Source organism: Carassius carassius, chromosome 12 (genome assembly GCF_963082965.1).
Source record: "Carassius carassius chromosome 12, fCarCar2.1, whole genome shotgun sequence".
In the NCBI taxonomy this organism is placed as follows: Eukaryota; Metazoa; Chordata; class Actinopteri; order Cypriniformes; family Cyprinidae; genus Carassius; species Carassius carassius.
In genome coordinates, this window is record NC_081766.1 from 18,267,879 (window position 1) to 18,285,834 (window position 17,956).

The 17,956-nt window shown below is 37.8% G+C and overlaps 1 protein-coding gene across 2 annotated transcripts; it reads left to right on the top strand.

The window, feature by feature from the left end:
- The first annotated feature begins 3,123 nt into the window (after window positions 1-3,123).
- Window positions 3,124-17,823, top strand: LOC132155007 (CTD small phosphatase-like protein). Of its 2 annotated transcripts, XM_059563770.1 has the most exons (8): window positions 3,124-3,770; window positions 8,341-8,501; window positions 8,751-8,783; window positions 10,832-10,933; window positions 12,350-12,406; window positions 13,275-13,367; window positions 14,137-14,322; window positions 15,557-17,823. In XM_059563770.1, exons 1-8 carry the CDS (start codon window positions 3,695-3,697, stop codon window positions 15,680-15,682), a joined length of 834 nt encoding a protein of 277 aa, XP_059419753.1. In that variant the 5' UTR covers window positions 3,124-3,694; the 3' UTR covers window positions 15,683-17,823. The 2 variants fall into 2 exon arrangements, with proteins under 2 accessions (XP_059419753.1, XP_059419754.1); XM_059563771.1 differs by lacking the exon at window positions 8,751-8,783 and having other exon boundaries at window positions 3,126-3,770.
- Window positions 17,824-17,956: the final 133 nt, after the last annotated feature.

A 17,956-nucleotide genomic window follows, 5' to 3' on the forward strand; every position in this document is an offset into this window, starting at 1 on the left:
AAAAAAGAAACTATATCTGTTATAGGTTTAATTCGTCATCATTTGTTAAAAAGATGATGGCTACTTCTCACAACGCTTTAAGTCAGTTATTATGTTCCCTTACATTAATCAGCAAGTCAATTACATCAGTAGTCTATATCTATCAGTCTTGGTTCTGTCAAAATTTTCCACATATAACGTTAAACGTGAATTACTGTCAAAGGTTTGGAAAACTTTAAAACGGGTAACAATCACACATATCCTACTGTAAAATATTTCTACATAGTATGCAATTTGCTCTAATATAATTACAAAACAATAAATCAATGCTACATCGCTTACCTTAGCCAACATGTTAATCTGTTTACACTTAACGTAAAAAAAAAAAATCAAAACATAAAAAGCTCTATTTGTTTATATGTGACAATTTATGTTTCATATGTGCTCTTACTCAAAATGTTTTGCTCTTCTGTTGAACTGACCGGCACAACATTAAATACAGACCAGGCTGTTTGTGGTCTATGTAGTTTTTTTATTTTCTTCAGTTTTAATATAATGATTGACAGCGGACCAGGGAAACACGTGCGAAATTATAAACTCTGAAAGTGGCAGAAAAAGATTTTACAAAACTGCAACAATTTCTCTGAACAGCAGATGGAGACATGCGATGGAAATTAACTGCTTACAGGGCAAGCCCTCGACTCCCCATATGGATTAAAGATGCAGTATGTAATATTGACAGCTAGCGGTTGAAATGGGTACTGCAGCCCAAATTCAAAATACTGTTTCCCGCCCCCTCCTCCTCATACAGGGGCCCATTCTTCAAACCAAGCTTTATTTTTTTACACATCTGATATGATTTGAAAGAAGCCAGATCTTCTAATCGTGATAACTGGCTAATTTAATTAAAATGCATTTGCGTTTAAAATATCTGGATTAAGTTGTCTAAGATTTGTTGTCTAAAGGCCCGTTCACACCAAGAACAAAAACTACAAGGTTAACGATAAAGTAGTTCTTAAAATCATTCTCAGTATTAAAGAATAGCAGAATCCACACCACAACTATAACGATAAAGGCTCAGAGAAACGATACTGTTGGAATCACTTCCAGAACTATTTTTTTCAGCTGATAAACGATAAAAACATTGACAGCCAATCAGAAACCATCCTGCTAAAACAAGCTCGTGCACTTAGCCGGACTTGAATAGAGTTTACATACATGTACAAAATTTTATATCATCCCCGTTGGAAAAAAATGGCAAAAAGCATGCCCCCAGTGAAACCACCGTTCCCCCTAACCATCCCCTTTAAATTAATAATGTTGTATATTATGTAACATTTATCATGCAAATTAAATGTTCAAATTCTCTACTTGTGTTAATTCATGAACTAAATAACGGCGTTTGGTTTATCAGAACTCGGTATGTAACAAGATGCAATAAGCAGAAGCAAGTTTCCATAATTTTTCATGCAAAATGGTTCAAGCGCAACATTTTAAGTTCTTTAAACAAGGAGACAACAAATGGTACGATTTTTTTCTTGATTAGAATTTACAGGCATGCCCCTGACATAATGTAATTGTGCTGAATGTGTGACTTTGAGTGACTGGTAGACGACAGGAGAGCTATGTCAGCAAAAAAAGGATGACAAGTGAACAAACTAAAACACATCTTGAGAGTCCAGAAGCATTCACTGTGCGATTAAACCATAGACTGTAAAAGGATTAAACCCATTGGAATGCAGTCAGAGTGCCCTTATAATTCAATCAATGAAAGAAAAAATAATGTATGAGTTTTTATGTTTCTATATTCATTGCACAAGCAAATCTGTTGTTGAATGAATCATGTGAGCCAGTGATTCAATGGTCCATTCATTTGTTTCAGTCGTTTTGAACGAAACCTTTGATTTGAATAATTCAATAAATCATTAATTAAAACAGGGATTTGCTGACACCTACTGGCGGGTTTATTGTCATCTTTATTTATCCATGACAGACCTAAACCAGCCAAGGTGCCAGCACAAAAACACATTCATCAAAATACTGTTTAATTAGCAGCACTGAACCAAATTCCTCCATTTCACGCCCCATAAGGAAAATAAAGCTTAAAAGTAATAGTTGACTTTTCATTAAATAAAAACTTTTTTAGACAAATTGTGAAATCATTGTGTAAAATTATTACCCAAGGGACCCCCCCCCCCCCCCCCCCATCCATAGAAAATTGACCATACATCCCCCCGAAAGCTTTTACAAATCGACCACTGGCACTTAGAATAAACAGACAATATCATTAGCTGGTGTGGATGCTAATTTCATTATCTTTATAGTTTTCATTCTTGGTGTGAATGGGTCTTAAAAACTGTGGTCTTAACACGTAATGTTGTGTTCCTCGTAAAGGGCATATGTATCACCCACCAACAACATTGCTCAAAAAGTTGCCCTGTGTATCATCAACCTTTAGAGCTTTTTAGATGGATGCCGAGGCTTTTTAGGTCGGGTAGAATCTGCGATCACTGACCCCAGTTTGCTCGCTTCTATGGCTGTGATACAATGTTTTCCGCTCTCTGGCAACCTGGGGTGTCGAAATACTTTAGGGTAAACTGGCAGTGGGCAGAATCACACAAACACGGAATGCACATTTTTAAAAGTAGAATAACTGGCATTGTTTTTCAGTGAAACGAGTATGTGATCTTGTTTTTATGCTTTGGAACAGTCAAAAAATTACATACAGCACCTTTAAACCTCACAGACAGAAATGTAGCCCTCTGCCAACTTTATAAGAGCCTACAAGCTCTAGCAAAAGTTTCACGGTGCGATGCTGATGCCTATTTACATTCTATATAAATTTATTTACTGTAAATAACAGAATTCCACTATTTATTCACATATTAAAGCTGGTCAATATAGACAGTAGAGAGCTACTTCCATGAGTCTCTAAATCTCACTCTTATTCCTCTCTTATTGTATTTTTCCATTTCATTCTTATGATTACGAAGCAGAGCTGAAAACTATAAACCAGACTAAAGGTTTTGTGTATTTTTTTATTTTTTTGACTTATGATGAATGAATGTCGCAACTCCACATTTGAGCGCGTTAACTTTGTTCGGACTCTGCCGTTGGGCGACTGCGCGCGCCTCGCTGGCCGTGCTTTTATTTTTAATATGAGGGAGGGGGTTCCCAGAAAATACCTCCTCCTGCTGTTCCTCAGCTCTATCTCGTGAATATCAAACAGTCGCCGTCTCCATATTGGAAGCAGACATCGCAAAACACGGGAAAACACGGCAGTTTTTGACGCTCGCTTAAACGCACAGATGTCGGCGTTCTCCGCTAACGTTATAGCTCCAGGAGTTTAAACCCAATCGCACAGGTCATTTATTCAGCCTAAATTTTGAGGCTTCATGGTCAGCTCGCTAACGCTATCTTATATTAGCAATCCAGCCTCCAACTACTTGTTTAGCCATTTGGCGCTGGCGCAATTGATTTTTGTTATGCGCATCAGTACGGGCTGATTGATCAAATGTGTGTCCGCGACGCCTATTTTAATGCAACAAAACGCAAAGATTAGTGGTCGGGTGCCGTCCGTTCGCCCACGCTAGCCTGAGCGACAGCAGTCTGCTGCTGGCTGGAGATCTGCCATTAACTCGACTAGCTGTTAGCACAACCTCAAACACGGACACGGCCACAACTCGCTGGAAAAAGGAGCTAACATCTCGTTTCCATGGACAGCACGTCCATAATAACGCAGGTGACGAACCCCAAGGAGGAGGAGATACTCTCGTCAAATGCTGAGAAAGGTGAGAGGTGTTTTCGTGTGTTGAAGTTGCTCGCTGCAGCGCGTTTTGTTAGCTTTACCCACCATTTTAAACGAGCGGGCTGCGAGCCTCAGTCCGCGGACAAGAAACATTTCAGGCATTTCCTTACCGTTTGTACTAACAGAAGCAAGAATTTGGCAATTTTTTATGACTTTTAATATGCTTTTATATGACTGTGTGTTATTGTTGAAGCAGAACTATGTGTTTATATAACGGAGTGGCGGTAAAGGCGCAATGTAAACTGCTGGAGACTGAAAGTTTGGGCTCTGTCAGCGTCGCCCGTGATGTGCAGGGAGAGCAACACAAATATGTTTCTTTCTGTCTCAAGGCAGGAGTACTCAGTAAGAATTGCACAAGTAGAGTGTTTTAAAGGGCACTTTTAGTTGGATTTTAAGAAGTGGTTGATTTGTTGTTCTTTCAGCCAAGCCAGCAACAGGAATCAAGTAGGGATGCCATTCAGTTGCCTTGCCTACATTTTTCTTGATCAGCAGGCAAGTCAGTGGTGTGATGCTTCAGGTTGTCAGGGGGTAAACAAACATTTTCATGCATTTTACAGCAAGACACCACAGGTGAACAGGGCACACATTTTCAGAAATGTCATTTAAATGTATAAGTGTGCAAATGAGGCAATGAAATTATGTTGGCACTAATTTGCTAAATAATTCTGAAAATAAATCTGAAACCCTGGATAAAGCCAGGTAAAAAAATTCTTGTTTCATTTGTTGACATGTCAGAGTCAAAGAATTTTACAGAGTTGAGTTTGAATATCTTTTTTTTTATCACTCCCTAATTCAGAAAATACTGTCAACAATATGATTAAAAAAGACATTTTCGCCATGTTTAGACATTAATTGTTATATAAATTAGGCAAATGATATAGGGACAAACCCCTTTGTAAAAATCGTACACTTATAGATGATAGGAATGAAACTGGGTATAACTAAAGGGAAACTAAAGTTTTCTGGCTCAGTGCACGAGAAACTAATTTTGAGAAAATGACCTTTAAACATATGCAATTGATATCTACTGAGCCCCTTTTATTAAATAAACACTGTAGGGCTGGGCGATATGGAGCAAAAAATATATCTCGATATATTTTGCTATATCTCGATATACGATATATATCTCTATCTATACAGGGAAAATAACCCCCCAAAAACTACTGTAAAAACAAAATATTACATGTTTAGGGCCCTATGAAATGTTTTATTTTTTTCTTCACCATATGTTTTATTGTTACCTAATTCTGTGTTTAAGCAAGTGTAATTATTTAAATGCATAAAAACAACTTAATTTGTTACATTTAAAATAGCCTTATGTGAAATGTTTTTTCCCCTCTGAAATTCTGTGTATTCAATTTTTTCTGGTTATCAAATGAAGACATAAAACATTCATTTAATTTATCTTTTAATTATTGAAAATTAAGCAAACTTTATTTTTTGGGTAAACAAAGGGGATTCACTATTAAAAATAATACATGGAAGAAATGTTGTGTGATTATTCCTTAAATTATGTTCGTTTCATTTTAATAGTAGTAGTCTTTCTACATTCTGCTGAACAATAGGCTAGTAATAGATTTCTGGCAAATACTTTTATTTTGACGGGTTTACCTTTACAGTTCTGTGCATGTGATACTACAGTCTATGATGTGATATGACGCTAGATTTACTCAAATCAAATGGCCAGATGCTCATGAAGTGAGTCTCAGTGCAGTTCTGGAGATGTTCTTCATGTGTTCACGTCTTTATTTAATGAGAGGACAGAAGCTGAAATCACCGGAGCGTCACGAGCGCTTCAGGGTGTGTAATAAAACGAAGAAGCGCTTCTGCTCCATTCATTAACACAGACACGCATATTTAAATAGACTTTTCCGGCTTAATATTTGTAGATATTAGTCCATATCGCGATTTGATGGAAGTGCAATGACCTACTTTGGTAATTCATTTAAAATTTGACAAATTCCGTGACATTCCACGTAAAACTGTAAATTCTGTTTTTATGACTGGATTCCGCGATTCCCTCCGCGTTTTCTGCATCGCGGAAATCATAGGACCTTACAGTAGTCATCTGCCTGCTGTTCGCCCGACGCCTAAAAACCGATGTATCTCCATTTTTTAATTCTAGTTCTGCAGCCTCCGGGCTGGTTGCGGACGACGCCATGTTCAACGCGAGGGGGGGGACAAAATCAAGGAGGCGGGGGGCGAGCACAGCACAGAGAAGCAAAACAAGCAAAGTGGCGGAATCAGATATTATTATATTATAATTAAATATAAACAATATATCAATGTATACGATATGTTAAAATCCATATCGTGTTTAAAAAATATCTCGATATATTTTAAATATCGAGATATCGCCCACCCCTAAAACACTGTAAACACTGTTTCCTTTCCATTAGTCGTTTCCAAAAAAAAAAAAAAAAAAAAAAAATCATATGAAAGTAAAATAGCCCTTGTGCATTTAAAAAAAAAATACAAAATAAATAAATTGAGGTGTGCCTATAGTGTATCACCTTAAATAAAATATAAATATTTTATATGAAGATTGACAAAAAAAAAAAAAAAGAGTTCATATGTCTCTACTGCAGAGATATGCAGCTATGAAGGCTGTTTTGCTGGGCTGCTTTTGGCTGCCCGTCAGAGGATGTCCGGCTCTGTGACAGCAGGCATTTGGATTGAGCACTTCCAGGGCTTTACCTTTGACCTCTGGGTGGCTGAGTAGAGAAGCTCTTCAACAGCTGCCCTCTCAAAACAGCACAGAATTAAGTTGAACCATCTAAAATTGTACTTGTGCTCTTGATGGCCTATTAGGCAACACTTTAAATGCCTTTTGCGACTCACATATACTGCTTTGATCTCATCCAGACCAGGCATCCGTCTAGAAAGCCTTTAATGAGTCTTTCCAACATGTAGATTAGATACATTAATATTAAGCCAGTAGTAATTATTATTATTATCATTTATATTTTTTTTAAGGTAGCTGCTGCTTCTCATGCCTTCAGCTCTGATGGTATCTGAGGAAGTCCGCCACAGTGATCAATGTCTCTCAATGTCTCAATCTTAGTGTATAAGTAGACCTTGATTTCAAGATATGTTTTTACACCTCAAAGCATGATGCTAAACAGGTAAACTCCTACAGTATTATTGAGTGAAGCCACGCTGCTGTCCTGCCACTTATGAAAAAATGATCTACTCAAGATAACACCTCATAATGCATATTTAGAAGCTGCTTTCTCCATCAGGAATATTGAAAGTCCGTTTGGTAAATGTCAGCAGAGTCTTTCCAGTTGCCTTAATTTATGATGCATTTGATAAGGCATTCGATTTCATACTTAATGGGGGTGTAAAGTATTGCAGAGTTTTTGAGGTTTTGAGAAGGAATGCATGAGATGTTCGGCTGAAGCTTTGAGATGGCTAAAGGGGCGGGAGAGGAAGGCACGGCTCTCATAGGCTGTTCATTTTCTTAGCTCTTCCTCTCCTCTTCCCTCTCTCCCTTAAAATTCCCCCCTCTCCCGATCAGCTATGCTTCTGAAGTCGTCACTGAAGCTTCAGGAACGAGGGAAAATAGCCTCTGTCCCTTAAAATGGTTCTGGAGTCGGCAGCCAATGAGTGGAGGGACGGGGGTTTAAGAGCCTAAAGGGGATGGGGTGGGGTTTGTAAGCGAGTGGGGTCTAGTTTCATTTATTTTTCCTGCTTGTCACTATTTTTAAAGGGCCTTTACTTGCTGGTGACCTCAGTGTTAACATTTAGAGCCTCCGCTGTGGCGCTGGAATGAAGGCAGATTATTATTAGTGTGTGAATGAGGAGAGGAGAACTGTGAGGGTCTTTGATGTCCCCTCATTATGTGCCATGTTTTGGTGTAAAGCCAGTCCATAATCAGTAGTAGTAATCTAAACGTTTAATTGAAGATCCCATGTGATATCCTGCACTGGGAAAAAGCCATTTCTCTAAAGGGTTTTTGGACGTTCCCACCACCAAGCATCCTAAAGGGATACTCCACGCCAAAATTGGAAAATTTAGTCATTAATCACTTACCCCCACGTGGTTCCAAACCTGTGAAAGCTTAGTTCATCTTCGGAACACAATTTAAGATATTTTGGATGAAAACCGGTAGGCTTGTGACTGTCCCATTGACTGCCAAGTAAATTACACTGTCAAGCTCCAGAAAAGTATGAAAGACATCGTCAGAATACTGAACATTTATAAAATGCATTTAAAAATGTTAAAAAAACAAACATTATTTCAACCTGCAATAATAATTCACAATATAACAAATGTTTAAAGAGTTTATTTAGCAGTGTGTCGTTCAGAATAAAATAAAAAATCTTTGATTGTCCAGTAACTAGTGGTATTATTGTAAATATTTGAAATTTAATCATTAATGTACAGTAAAAAGTTAACTCATGTAAATGACATGAATTTATTATAAATGACAACCTGAAATGAACAAGCTGCTAATGCACCAGTGTTGCCAATAGTGAGTTATTAGTGACTAGTGAATTATTATTGTAGTCATACGTTTAAACCGTTCTCTCTGCCCGCTCTTTCGTCAGTTTCGCTGTCTAACAGCAGTCTGAAGAAGAAGAGGACTCGCAGCATCTTCAGCTCATTGTTCTGCTGCCTGAGAAGCTACGATGCCGAGCCCCCCACCACCCCCAACAACAGCAGCAGCCCTCTGCCCCCACCTGTGGAAGAGAACGGAGCTCCACCAAAGGTGAGACGCCCAAACATCCTCTTTACACGGGGAGTGATTACAGTCAGTCAGATGCGTATTGATTCCGACACTCTATTCGAGGTGTCCTGTGTGGTTTGCTGATGTTAAACAGAAGTCATCACAGCTCTCTCTCTCTCTTTCTGTGCAGACTGTATCACATTTTCTGAATTATTATCCATTTGTCTTGTGGTTTAGCACCTCATTTCTTCTCCTGTTTGTTTCGTCTGTCTTCATCTCTTTGTGTCCCAGTGTGACCAGGTTGAGGTCATCCCTATCCCCAGTGTATGTATGAATCCACTCCACTCGTGACATCTGTCTGTGTGCCTTCGCATGCTGCATGCAGCGCTGCACCACTGTACACTCGAATCGACTTTTGAAGCGGCCCTGTGGACAGAGATGCACTTTGCCTGAAGGATGCCTGAAGGATGCTTGCATGCTCTGTTTTTCCACACAGTTATGGGATTTAGCAACATGTGTTGGCTATGCCCACCCTACTCCTTTTAAACTATTGGGAGTATGTTTTTCCACTGTATTCTAGGCTGTTTAAAGGGGCTGGGAAAATTTTTCAGCATTAGCATTAAAGTATTTACAATGGTACGTTTTATATTTAATCTTGCCCTGTCAATATTTTCACTTGCCCATTTTTAGCAATCCATTTTATATTTGTTTGAAATAATTATATTTTCATTAATTTCAGTTTCCTCTTCACAATTTTATTTTATTTTATTTTTTTTTCATAAAAAATTTCAGAATAAAACTTTGAAACCAGCTGAAAATGTAGCGAAATAAATTCATAAAACATGTTTGTTGGAAAACTATGCCATACGATGCAAAATATTACCGGTTGGTTCATTGTTTAAAATAATGTTACTGATGTTATGAAGAATTCAACAAAGCTGCCTCCTAATTTTCAACAAAAGTTAAACATTTTGGAGGTCAGTAAGATAAAAAAAAAAGAAAAGAAAAAAAAGTACAAAAAGTACACGAGACATTTATACTTTTATCCTGTAAAGATGCATTAAATTGATCAAAAGTGACAGTATTTAGATACACAAATATTTCAATTTTAAATAAATTATTATTATTTTGTTTTTTTTAACTTTCTGTTCATTAAAGAATCCTGAAAAATAAAAAACAATGGCTGCTGAAAATTCTGCAGAATAAATTACATTTTAAAATATATTCAAATAGAAAACAGTTGTACATTTTTTTCCACAATATTAGTGTTTACTGTATTTTTGATCAAATAAGCAGCCTTGGTGAGGTTGAGAGACATTTATAAAATGTATAAAATCTTATAAATCATTTATAAAATCTTACCGACCCCAAACGTTTGAAGGTAGTGTACAAAAATCTGTCAACTAGGCCTGCCTTATTATTAAATCAACCTTATTATTAAATTGATTGGAAATCAACCTACAAATGGCTTCTTGTAGCTTTTTCTTTTACAATATTAGGGAGACTCACGTCTCCATTCAAAAGGCTCAGTCTTTAATTGATCATCATTAGTGTGTTTGTTCGGTTGTTAATCTCAGTGGTAGGCTCACTATGACTGTTTAAGTCCAGTTGGGAAGGTCAGATCTCCTGAGCTGTCCCTTAATGATTTTGCCATGAGATTTTAGGAGCAATCCCCCTATCCCCACAATGAATATTCTGATTTACTGATCTGCCTTTTGTGTGCTGACTAGGAATTCACGTCGAGCCGAACTGTAAGTGTTCTAGTGTCTTTTTGCATTCATTCAGCAGTTCGGACCAGGATCATGACTGCACTCCAGCGGTTCCTCTTAAGCTTGATTCATTTAATTAAAGAGACAGGGATTTAGATTAGGCAAACTGCCTCCCTCTATAACAAGATTGCCTCTGCTTGTATTGAGACGGTGCAGTGATCAAGAGAGGGACCCATTCACGCACAGCTTATGAATAAAGTGATGAGATTTCATAAAGGCAGCCAGTGCTGAAGTCACTCTCTCACTCTCTAACCTTACCCATCCTGCATCTCGGATACATGTGTGAAAAGCCTTTTAATCCCCACGCACGGCTGTAATCCTTTCCACTTCCGCTCAGAAGAGCTGGGATGTTGCTGTGTGAGCCTCATCTGTGCAGCTCAGGAAACACACTTCCTAAAATGCCAGAAGCTTTCCCTTAAAATTTCTAGAGGAAATGTGTAAATGATTGGGAATCGTGCTGTTTTTCCCCGTCTTTCAGCTCATTTTGCTTGATAACAGTCTTCACACGTCACAGTTTAACCCCTCATGCCTCATTTCTCACTCATTACACTGAAGTTACTCCATGTTCATCATGTTCACTCTCTCTGTTTTACATTTTCACAGCCTCCAGAGAAGTACCTCCTCCCTGAAGTTAACATAAACGACTTTGGGAAGAAGTGTGTGGTAATAGACTTGGATGAGACTCTGGTGCACAGCTCGTTTAAGGTAATTCATAAACTATTGTCTGTAGAAACTAGTTCAGATCTTTTTCAGGTATTTCCCAAACGAAAACAACCAGGGATGGACTACAGATGTAATGTAACTGTGACTTCTATCTGTAATTTGCTCAGTGACCCTGACCCACTGTGACCTATTTTGTGTCAGGGATATATGTGCATCCGGGCAGAGCTTCCTGTGATGCTTGGTGATGGTTCGGTCAGGGCTCGTTTATCTCTGCTGCTAGTAGGAGGAGGGTTGAAGAGCAACACTAATTGTGAAACTCAGTATTGTGCTTCTCAGCATTTTGATCTGTGAATGAAGCTCGGACATTTGCTGTGGGGCAGGGTTTTTAGTTAAATGAAACTGAAACTAAACTGAAAACCATGAAAAACTGTTTTTGTTCATTGAAATAAAATAAACTTTCATTTCAGCTTGTTGCCAAGGCAGAATTTCTCATTTTATTTACCTTCAGTTCAAACATTAAAACAGAAATACAGTTTTAAAAAAACTATATGGACTTAAAAAAAAACGAAAACTACTAAAAATGACAAACACACAACAAAATTACTAAATTAAAATCCAAACTATAAAAGTAAAAACGTAATCAAATTATTAATAAAAATATAATAGTATCAGTGTTACTACAATAATACTGGTATGGGGTGGTTTGTTTGTTGTAGAAAGATTTTTCGGACTATTTTATATGTCAGGCTCTGTTGGCTAAATTTGCCTTGAAGTGCATCATTTTTGAAGTGTGCAGTTCTCAAACTTCTCTCACACTTGATTATTAATATTTGATGAGGCAGGTTTGTGTTGTTGGAGCACGGGCGCCCTCTGCTGTTCATCACTGCACTTTCATTTTGCTTATGCAGAATATAACTAAATATAGCTCATCACACATCAATAATCTCTGATTGCAGTCGTCATGTTTATCAGCTATTGTTCGTTTATTGTTATGTAATATTTTAAGATAGTAGAAGTGACAAGCTCACTCGAGGATTTATTTTATTTCTAAGAAAGACAAAGCATGAGAGAAGTTACGATTCACAGAAAATGGATGTTAGCAACTGTCATGTAGAAGTTGTTTGGAATAATGTTTAATAGGTAATGTCACTAAAACTGTTAGATAAAACTGGCTGAGTAGTGCAAGAATTTTAAAATGAATGGATTCTTAATCAAATGCAACCTGATATGGTTTATTCTAGGTATTTAAACATTCTGTATTTGAAAAGATTGAGTTCATGCTCAAAACAAAAGTCTGTTGATGACCACATGAAATAGCAAGTGCATGCCTGCAAGAAGATAAGTGTTTAGTCTTTAATTTAATGCATACTTTATTGCATGGATTTTTTTAGAAAGCATGTGAAAGTTTGGGTGGGTTTAGTTGGCTTGCTTGTCATAACATTTGTTTCTTTTTCACAGCCCATTAGCAACGCTGATTTCATCGTCCCAGTGGAGATCGATGGTACAGTGCATCAGGTACAGTAATGATGGAAACATGCACAGGTTTCATATTACTGTGACATCAGATTGCTGAAGATGTGAACGTCTGCTCAATTATAAATGCTCTAGTGTATTCTGTAGTAGTTATGAAGCCATTTATGGGTTTTATGTCAGTGTCGGCTTCATCAGATGGAGGGCTGAACATGGCTGCGTGGCTGTACCCTTGTTCAAGTAATCCAGGATAGGCTGGCTGTCCTGGGAGGCCTATTCATGATTACTTGCACTAGGTGGCAGCCGTTTGTCTTCATGGAGCTGATGCAAATCATCTGTGCTTGATTTGTGCCTGCTTAGTGTTTGAACATTCAGATTGAGGAACAACATGACTTGTATTATTGTATTATATTTTATAGCATATATATATATATATATATATATATATATATATATATATATATATATATATATATATATATATATATATATATATATATATATATATATATATAATAAAACCATTGTTTTATATTATAAATATTTGTTAGGAATATATTTAAAAATCCTTACCTATTTAATTGCAAATAGCTGTGTTTCACCATGTTTTCTGTGTTATTTTGTTTAGTAAATATTTGATGTATTATAAAAATGTACCAGGATTTAATTTGACTTAAATTGCTTAGTACTGTATTATTTTATATTTTTATAAAATATTTATTATTTGTGTTATCAACATTTATTATCAGTTAAAATGGACTTCAATTGTTCAGACATCACATTATTGTATTATACAGTATATTCTATTTTATATAATACTTTTTTTAATAACTTTTTATATTATATGCATTGAGCACTTTATCATTTAAACTGACTCAAATGGCTCTGTGTATCACAATATCTCCCCTCGTAGGTGTATGTGCTCAAAAGACCTCACGTGGACGAGTTCCTGCAGAAAATGGGCGAGCTGTTTGAATGTGTGCTTTTCACAGCCAGTCTAGCCAAGGTTTGTCCACCACACTGTGACACTGACTCGTTAAATGTCGACAAACATGTCAAAAGACTCAGCGTCTCGTAACTCCGTGCACAAAACCTCACTGGCTGAAACAGTCTAAATGTTAATAAAGGGAGAAAATCCTGTGATGCACACTTCTGACCCCCCTCTCTATCTCTGTGTGGCCTGCGTTTGTTTTAGCCGCTAATGCATGGGTAAGTGTCTCTATGGCCACTGTGACTCTTCCAGAATGCGTGCCGTGTACCAGTAGTTGCAGTCGCTGCTGCCTTCACCTTTGAAAGCTCACATTGTTTCAGTTTGGCCGCTTTTACAGTACGCTGTGAAGTTTCATTTGTCGCTGTATCTGTAGCTGATGTCTCCGATGTGTTTTGTTCTTCCCGTAGATGTTAGTGGCACAACAGCTGTTGAGAATGTATGCGGCCCACTGTAGTTTAGATCACATGTCTTGGTTGCTTCCGTGTCTGTTATATCGAGAACATAATGGCTCATTGGCTTTAATACCAAGCTTTCTTACTGAGAGGCACATATCTGACTGAGGTTTCCTTGCAGTCCTCTTTGTAGACCTTTTCATTTGCATAGACATGGAAATAGTGTTACGTTGCCCTAGTAGCTTGCTTTTTCTCCGTTTTATAATTGTATTTGTTGCAGGGAGCAGCTGGATGATTCTACAGTGACTCGACTGTTTAATCGGTGCATGAGTAGCCTGAAGATCCTCATTTAGCTTGTTTGTAAGTGTCTGTTGTATCTGTGTGTGCTTCAGTATGCTGACCCGGTTGCTGATCTGCTGGACCAGTGGGGTGTGTTTCGGGCGCGACTTTTCCGGGAATCTTGCGTTTTCCACAGAGGGAACTACGTCAAAGACCTTAGTCGGCTCGGGAGAGAGCTCAGGAACGTCATCATTGTGGACAACTCCCCTGCTTCCTACATTTTCCATCCTGAAAATGCTGTGAGTTTTGATTACTGATGAAACTCTAAACCAAAACGTAGTTTGGTTACTCTTGTGTGTAGTAGTGTTGGGTAAAAAAACAAAAAACAACTATGGAATTCAGAGTCATGGTTGACTCTTATGAGTCAGTTTCTTTTAGCGAATCACAACCATATAGAGCCAATGTAGTCTCCCAAATGATTCTTTTTAGTGAATCAAACAGTTTAAAATAAGTGTTTTTTTTCATGGTTAAACTGACTGTTCATATGACAATGTTTAGTTAAAGCTACATTGTTTTTTGATATTTAAAAAATGTTATTAATGATAAAAAAAACCATGTCTTAACCATATTCACAAACTGCATTAAAGGGATACTCCACCCCAAAATGAAAAGCTTATCATTAACCACTCACCCCCATGTTGTTACAAACCTGTAAAAGCTTCATTCGTCTTCACAACACATTTTAAGATATTTTGGATGAAAACCGGGAGGCTTGTGACTGTCCCATTGACTGCCAAGTAAATTACACTGTCAAGCTCCAGAAAAATATGAAAGACATCGTCAGAATAGTCTATCTGCCTGCCATCAGTGGTTCAACCGTAACGTTATGACACAAGCCTCCCAGTTTTCATCCAAAACATCTTAAATTGTGTTCTGAAGACGAGGGGTAAGTGATTTGACAAAATGTAAATTTTTGGGTGGAGTACCCCTTTAATCTGCAGAGAAAAATCACAACCAAAACAATGATCTTCCACAGTTTGGCACAAAATTGGCAAAAGTTACATAGAGTACCTTTAGTGTACACCAGACTGCACACATTATGAGAATCATTGATATTTTAGAAAAAGCTGACTACTAATAAGTGAAGAAATTGCAAAATAAGGATCATTTTTCAATTTAAGTATTTCATATGTAATCGAGGTCCATTTTTAGATTGCATTTATGCCACAAATAAAAAAAACTCAACTTTCAAATACAAAAATGATGAAACATTACTTCAATTATATAAATATATATAAAAAAAATTAAATAATTTTATAATCTTGTAATTTGGATATTCCATTCCCTAAACCAGTACAACTACACTCTGGCAACATTTTTTCTTTTCATCACACTGATAGTGAAAGTGCTGCACAGTGTGACAAAATACAGCAATATTGGGGACCAGTGACATTTGAGAACATGAATGAGATTGTCTTATAACCAGCTAATATAATTTCAGGTCATAACTGTGTGTGTGTTTGTCTTGTGAAGGTTCCCGTGCTGTCGTGGTTTGATGACATGAATGACACGGAGCTCCTGGACCTGCTTCCTTTCTTTGAGGGACTGAGCAAAGAGGAGGATGTGTACGGTGTGCTGCAGAACCTGAGGGGCAGGTAGCAGTCTGAGCCGCAGTGCTTCGGCTCCCAGCGCCTCTCTCCTCCAGCCTGCAGTCCTCACCTCACCCATACCACCAGGACATAAACAGACTTTGCACTTTGCATTTAATGGACACTCAAATATTTCTCTTTTGAAAAGTGCTTATGATAAACCAAAAAAATCAACAACCGCTTTTTCTTTCCCTTTTTTGAAATGAAATATCCCAAGTCATAACCATTCTCTGAGGTGTTGCTATGCAGGTAGAAATCCGTAGGGTTAAAGGACTGTGGGGTTTCCTCTCCAACCCAACAAAGTGCCTTTTTTGAATGTCATTTTTACGGGGGAAATTAACATTTTGTACACAACATATTTCCAGAGAACCTAATCTTTACAAGAATTATATGCTTTAAAACGGAGGCAGGTCGGACTCTTTTTTATAAAAGCACTGTTAAAGAGGCCAGAGATTTTTAATTATGTAAAGCTGGGTACACGTCTCCATCTTTGTTCTTCTTGTGCTCCTTTTATTTTGCTTTAGCTTGTGCCATTATATAGACAGACTATTATCTAGACTTGTATATGTTTAGTTTGTTTTTCTAAGCGCAAAGGAATGCATTTGCACTTGTTGGGTTACTCGTCTCCTATGCCACAGCCTCTTTTGCCAACTAACCTAGAAGAAACAATCTTAAACTGAATATTGTATCGTGCCAATCGCTAATATTTGTCTCGCAATCTGAGGCTGAATTACATTTGTGTTCAGCAAACAGGCCTGAAACTAATATTGGTGCCAGAGACAAATGTTTGAACATTTCAAAAACTGTTGGCCGGTTGACAACATCGAATTTTAGCCGCTTGTCTTTTTTGAAACTTTACGTTGATCTAAATGCCTTTGGTGAAGTAGCGTAGACACTCACTGCAGTTGTTCCCCCCAGGTAGTATTTTTAAGGGGAAGTGTCCTTTATGGAAACCAAGATGCACAATTGCAAATGTATCCCTTTTATCATTTTTAATTCTTTTCTGTTTGAGTCGTGAGTTATTGAGAATTGATACAGGTCCATCTTTACGTTTTTAATTAGTTTTAACTTTTTACACCATACCCTGCTGCTGCTACCACGGTTTACTACACTACAAAAGACCTCCCTGTAGGGTACCACCAGTACCAGCCCAGGGACTAGAGCACTGTGCTGCTCGTGCCAGAGCATCGTCCAAAGGCAGAACAGACACAGTAGGACCTTAAAGGGTTTGTTCTTGTCCTCTCCTGAGGAGCTAAGCAGAGCCCTTTTCTCCCAGTGAGATTCTGAGGGGGTTTGAAAGTGTTTTGCGAAAGCTGTGCAGACTCTCCATCACCGCAGTGCCTAAGATGAGAGTAGCAGTGGCGGGATGTCCCGCTGCTGAACAGGCAATAACCTCTCTCTCTCTCTCTCTCTCTCTCTCTCTCTCTCAGCCCAGAGTCCACCACGTTCGGTCACAGTTTGGTCACCTCACGTTGTTCTTTTTTTTTTCTCCAGTCTTTCATCATCTACCTCTCTTTCTCTCTTCATCCTGTTCTGTGACGGAGAGCGATCCATTCTCACGTTTCTGGTCTTCTGTCAGTATTTGAGACGAATGCTTATGTTAGCCCACACCTGCTGTTTTCTGCTTGAAGTGCTGTACAGCCTCTTCAATCAATCGTCGGCGCTTTGAAATCTGCTGGATATTTTGCCTGCTAATATTTTGGATTTCTAGCTTTCCTTTCTAATTGTGAAACACAATACTTTTCACATGTGCAAATTTCACCTTTTTTCTTTGAACACGGTAGACTCCCGGTGATCTGACAGGATTGAAACACTATCGGTTTTGCTCACAGTTGATTATGTTTGCTTCTGTTTTCTGTGTTATTCACATCTGAACTGTCAAGTACTGTTTTTAATACACCATGTTTTCTTAAATATCTCAAGTCGTTACATCCAGATAAATGATGCCTTATTTTCTTTGATATGTTTTTCAGTAAGCCATACGAGACACTTTAAATGGGCCACGGATTGACTCTGGGGTTTGAAATCAGTTTGGAAAGGCTGTACAGTGCTGATGTTTGGACTATATTTCAAGCTGAATTGATTCATGGTTGTCGTAAGTTTTCTTCCGGACTCTGACGTGTTATATTAAAGCACCTTTTTAAAAAACAACACCATGACTTCTATTTGACTTCTTTTATATTGCAGTGTGCTAAAGGTTAAGTATCCTCAGGTCTTACTATTTTGCCTAAGCAAATAGGTAATTTAGCACATCTTAAATGGTTGAGAGATTTTAGTTTAGTTT

Bases quoted from the DNA above. Each gene is read 5' to 3' on its own strand.
- LOC132155007 (XM_059563770.1), top strand. From the start codon at position 3,695: ATGGACAGCACGTCCATAATAACGCAGGTGACGAACCCCAAGGAGGAG. The intron at 8,502-8,750 runs GTGAGACGCCCA...TTTGTGTCCCAG, and splicing joins AGAACGGAGCTCCACCAAAG to TGTGACCAGGTTGAGGTCAT. The intron at 13,368-14,136 runs GTTTGTCCACCA...TGTGTGCTTCAG, and splicing joins TCACAGCCAGTCTAGCCAAG to TATGCTGACCCGGTTGCTGA.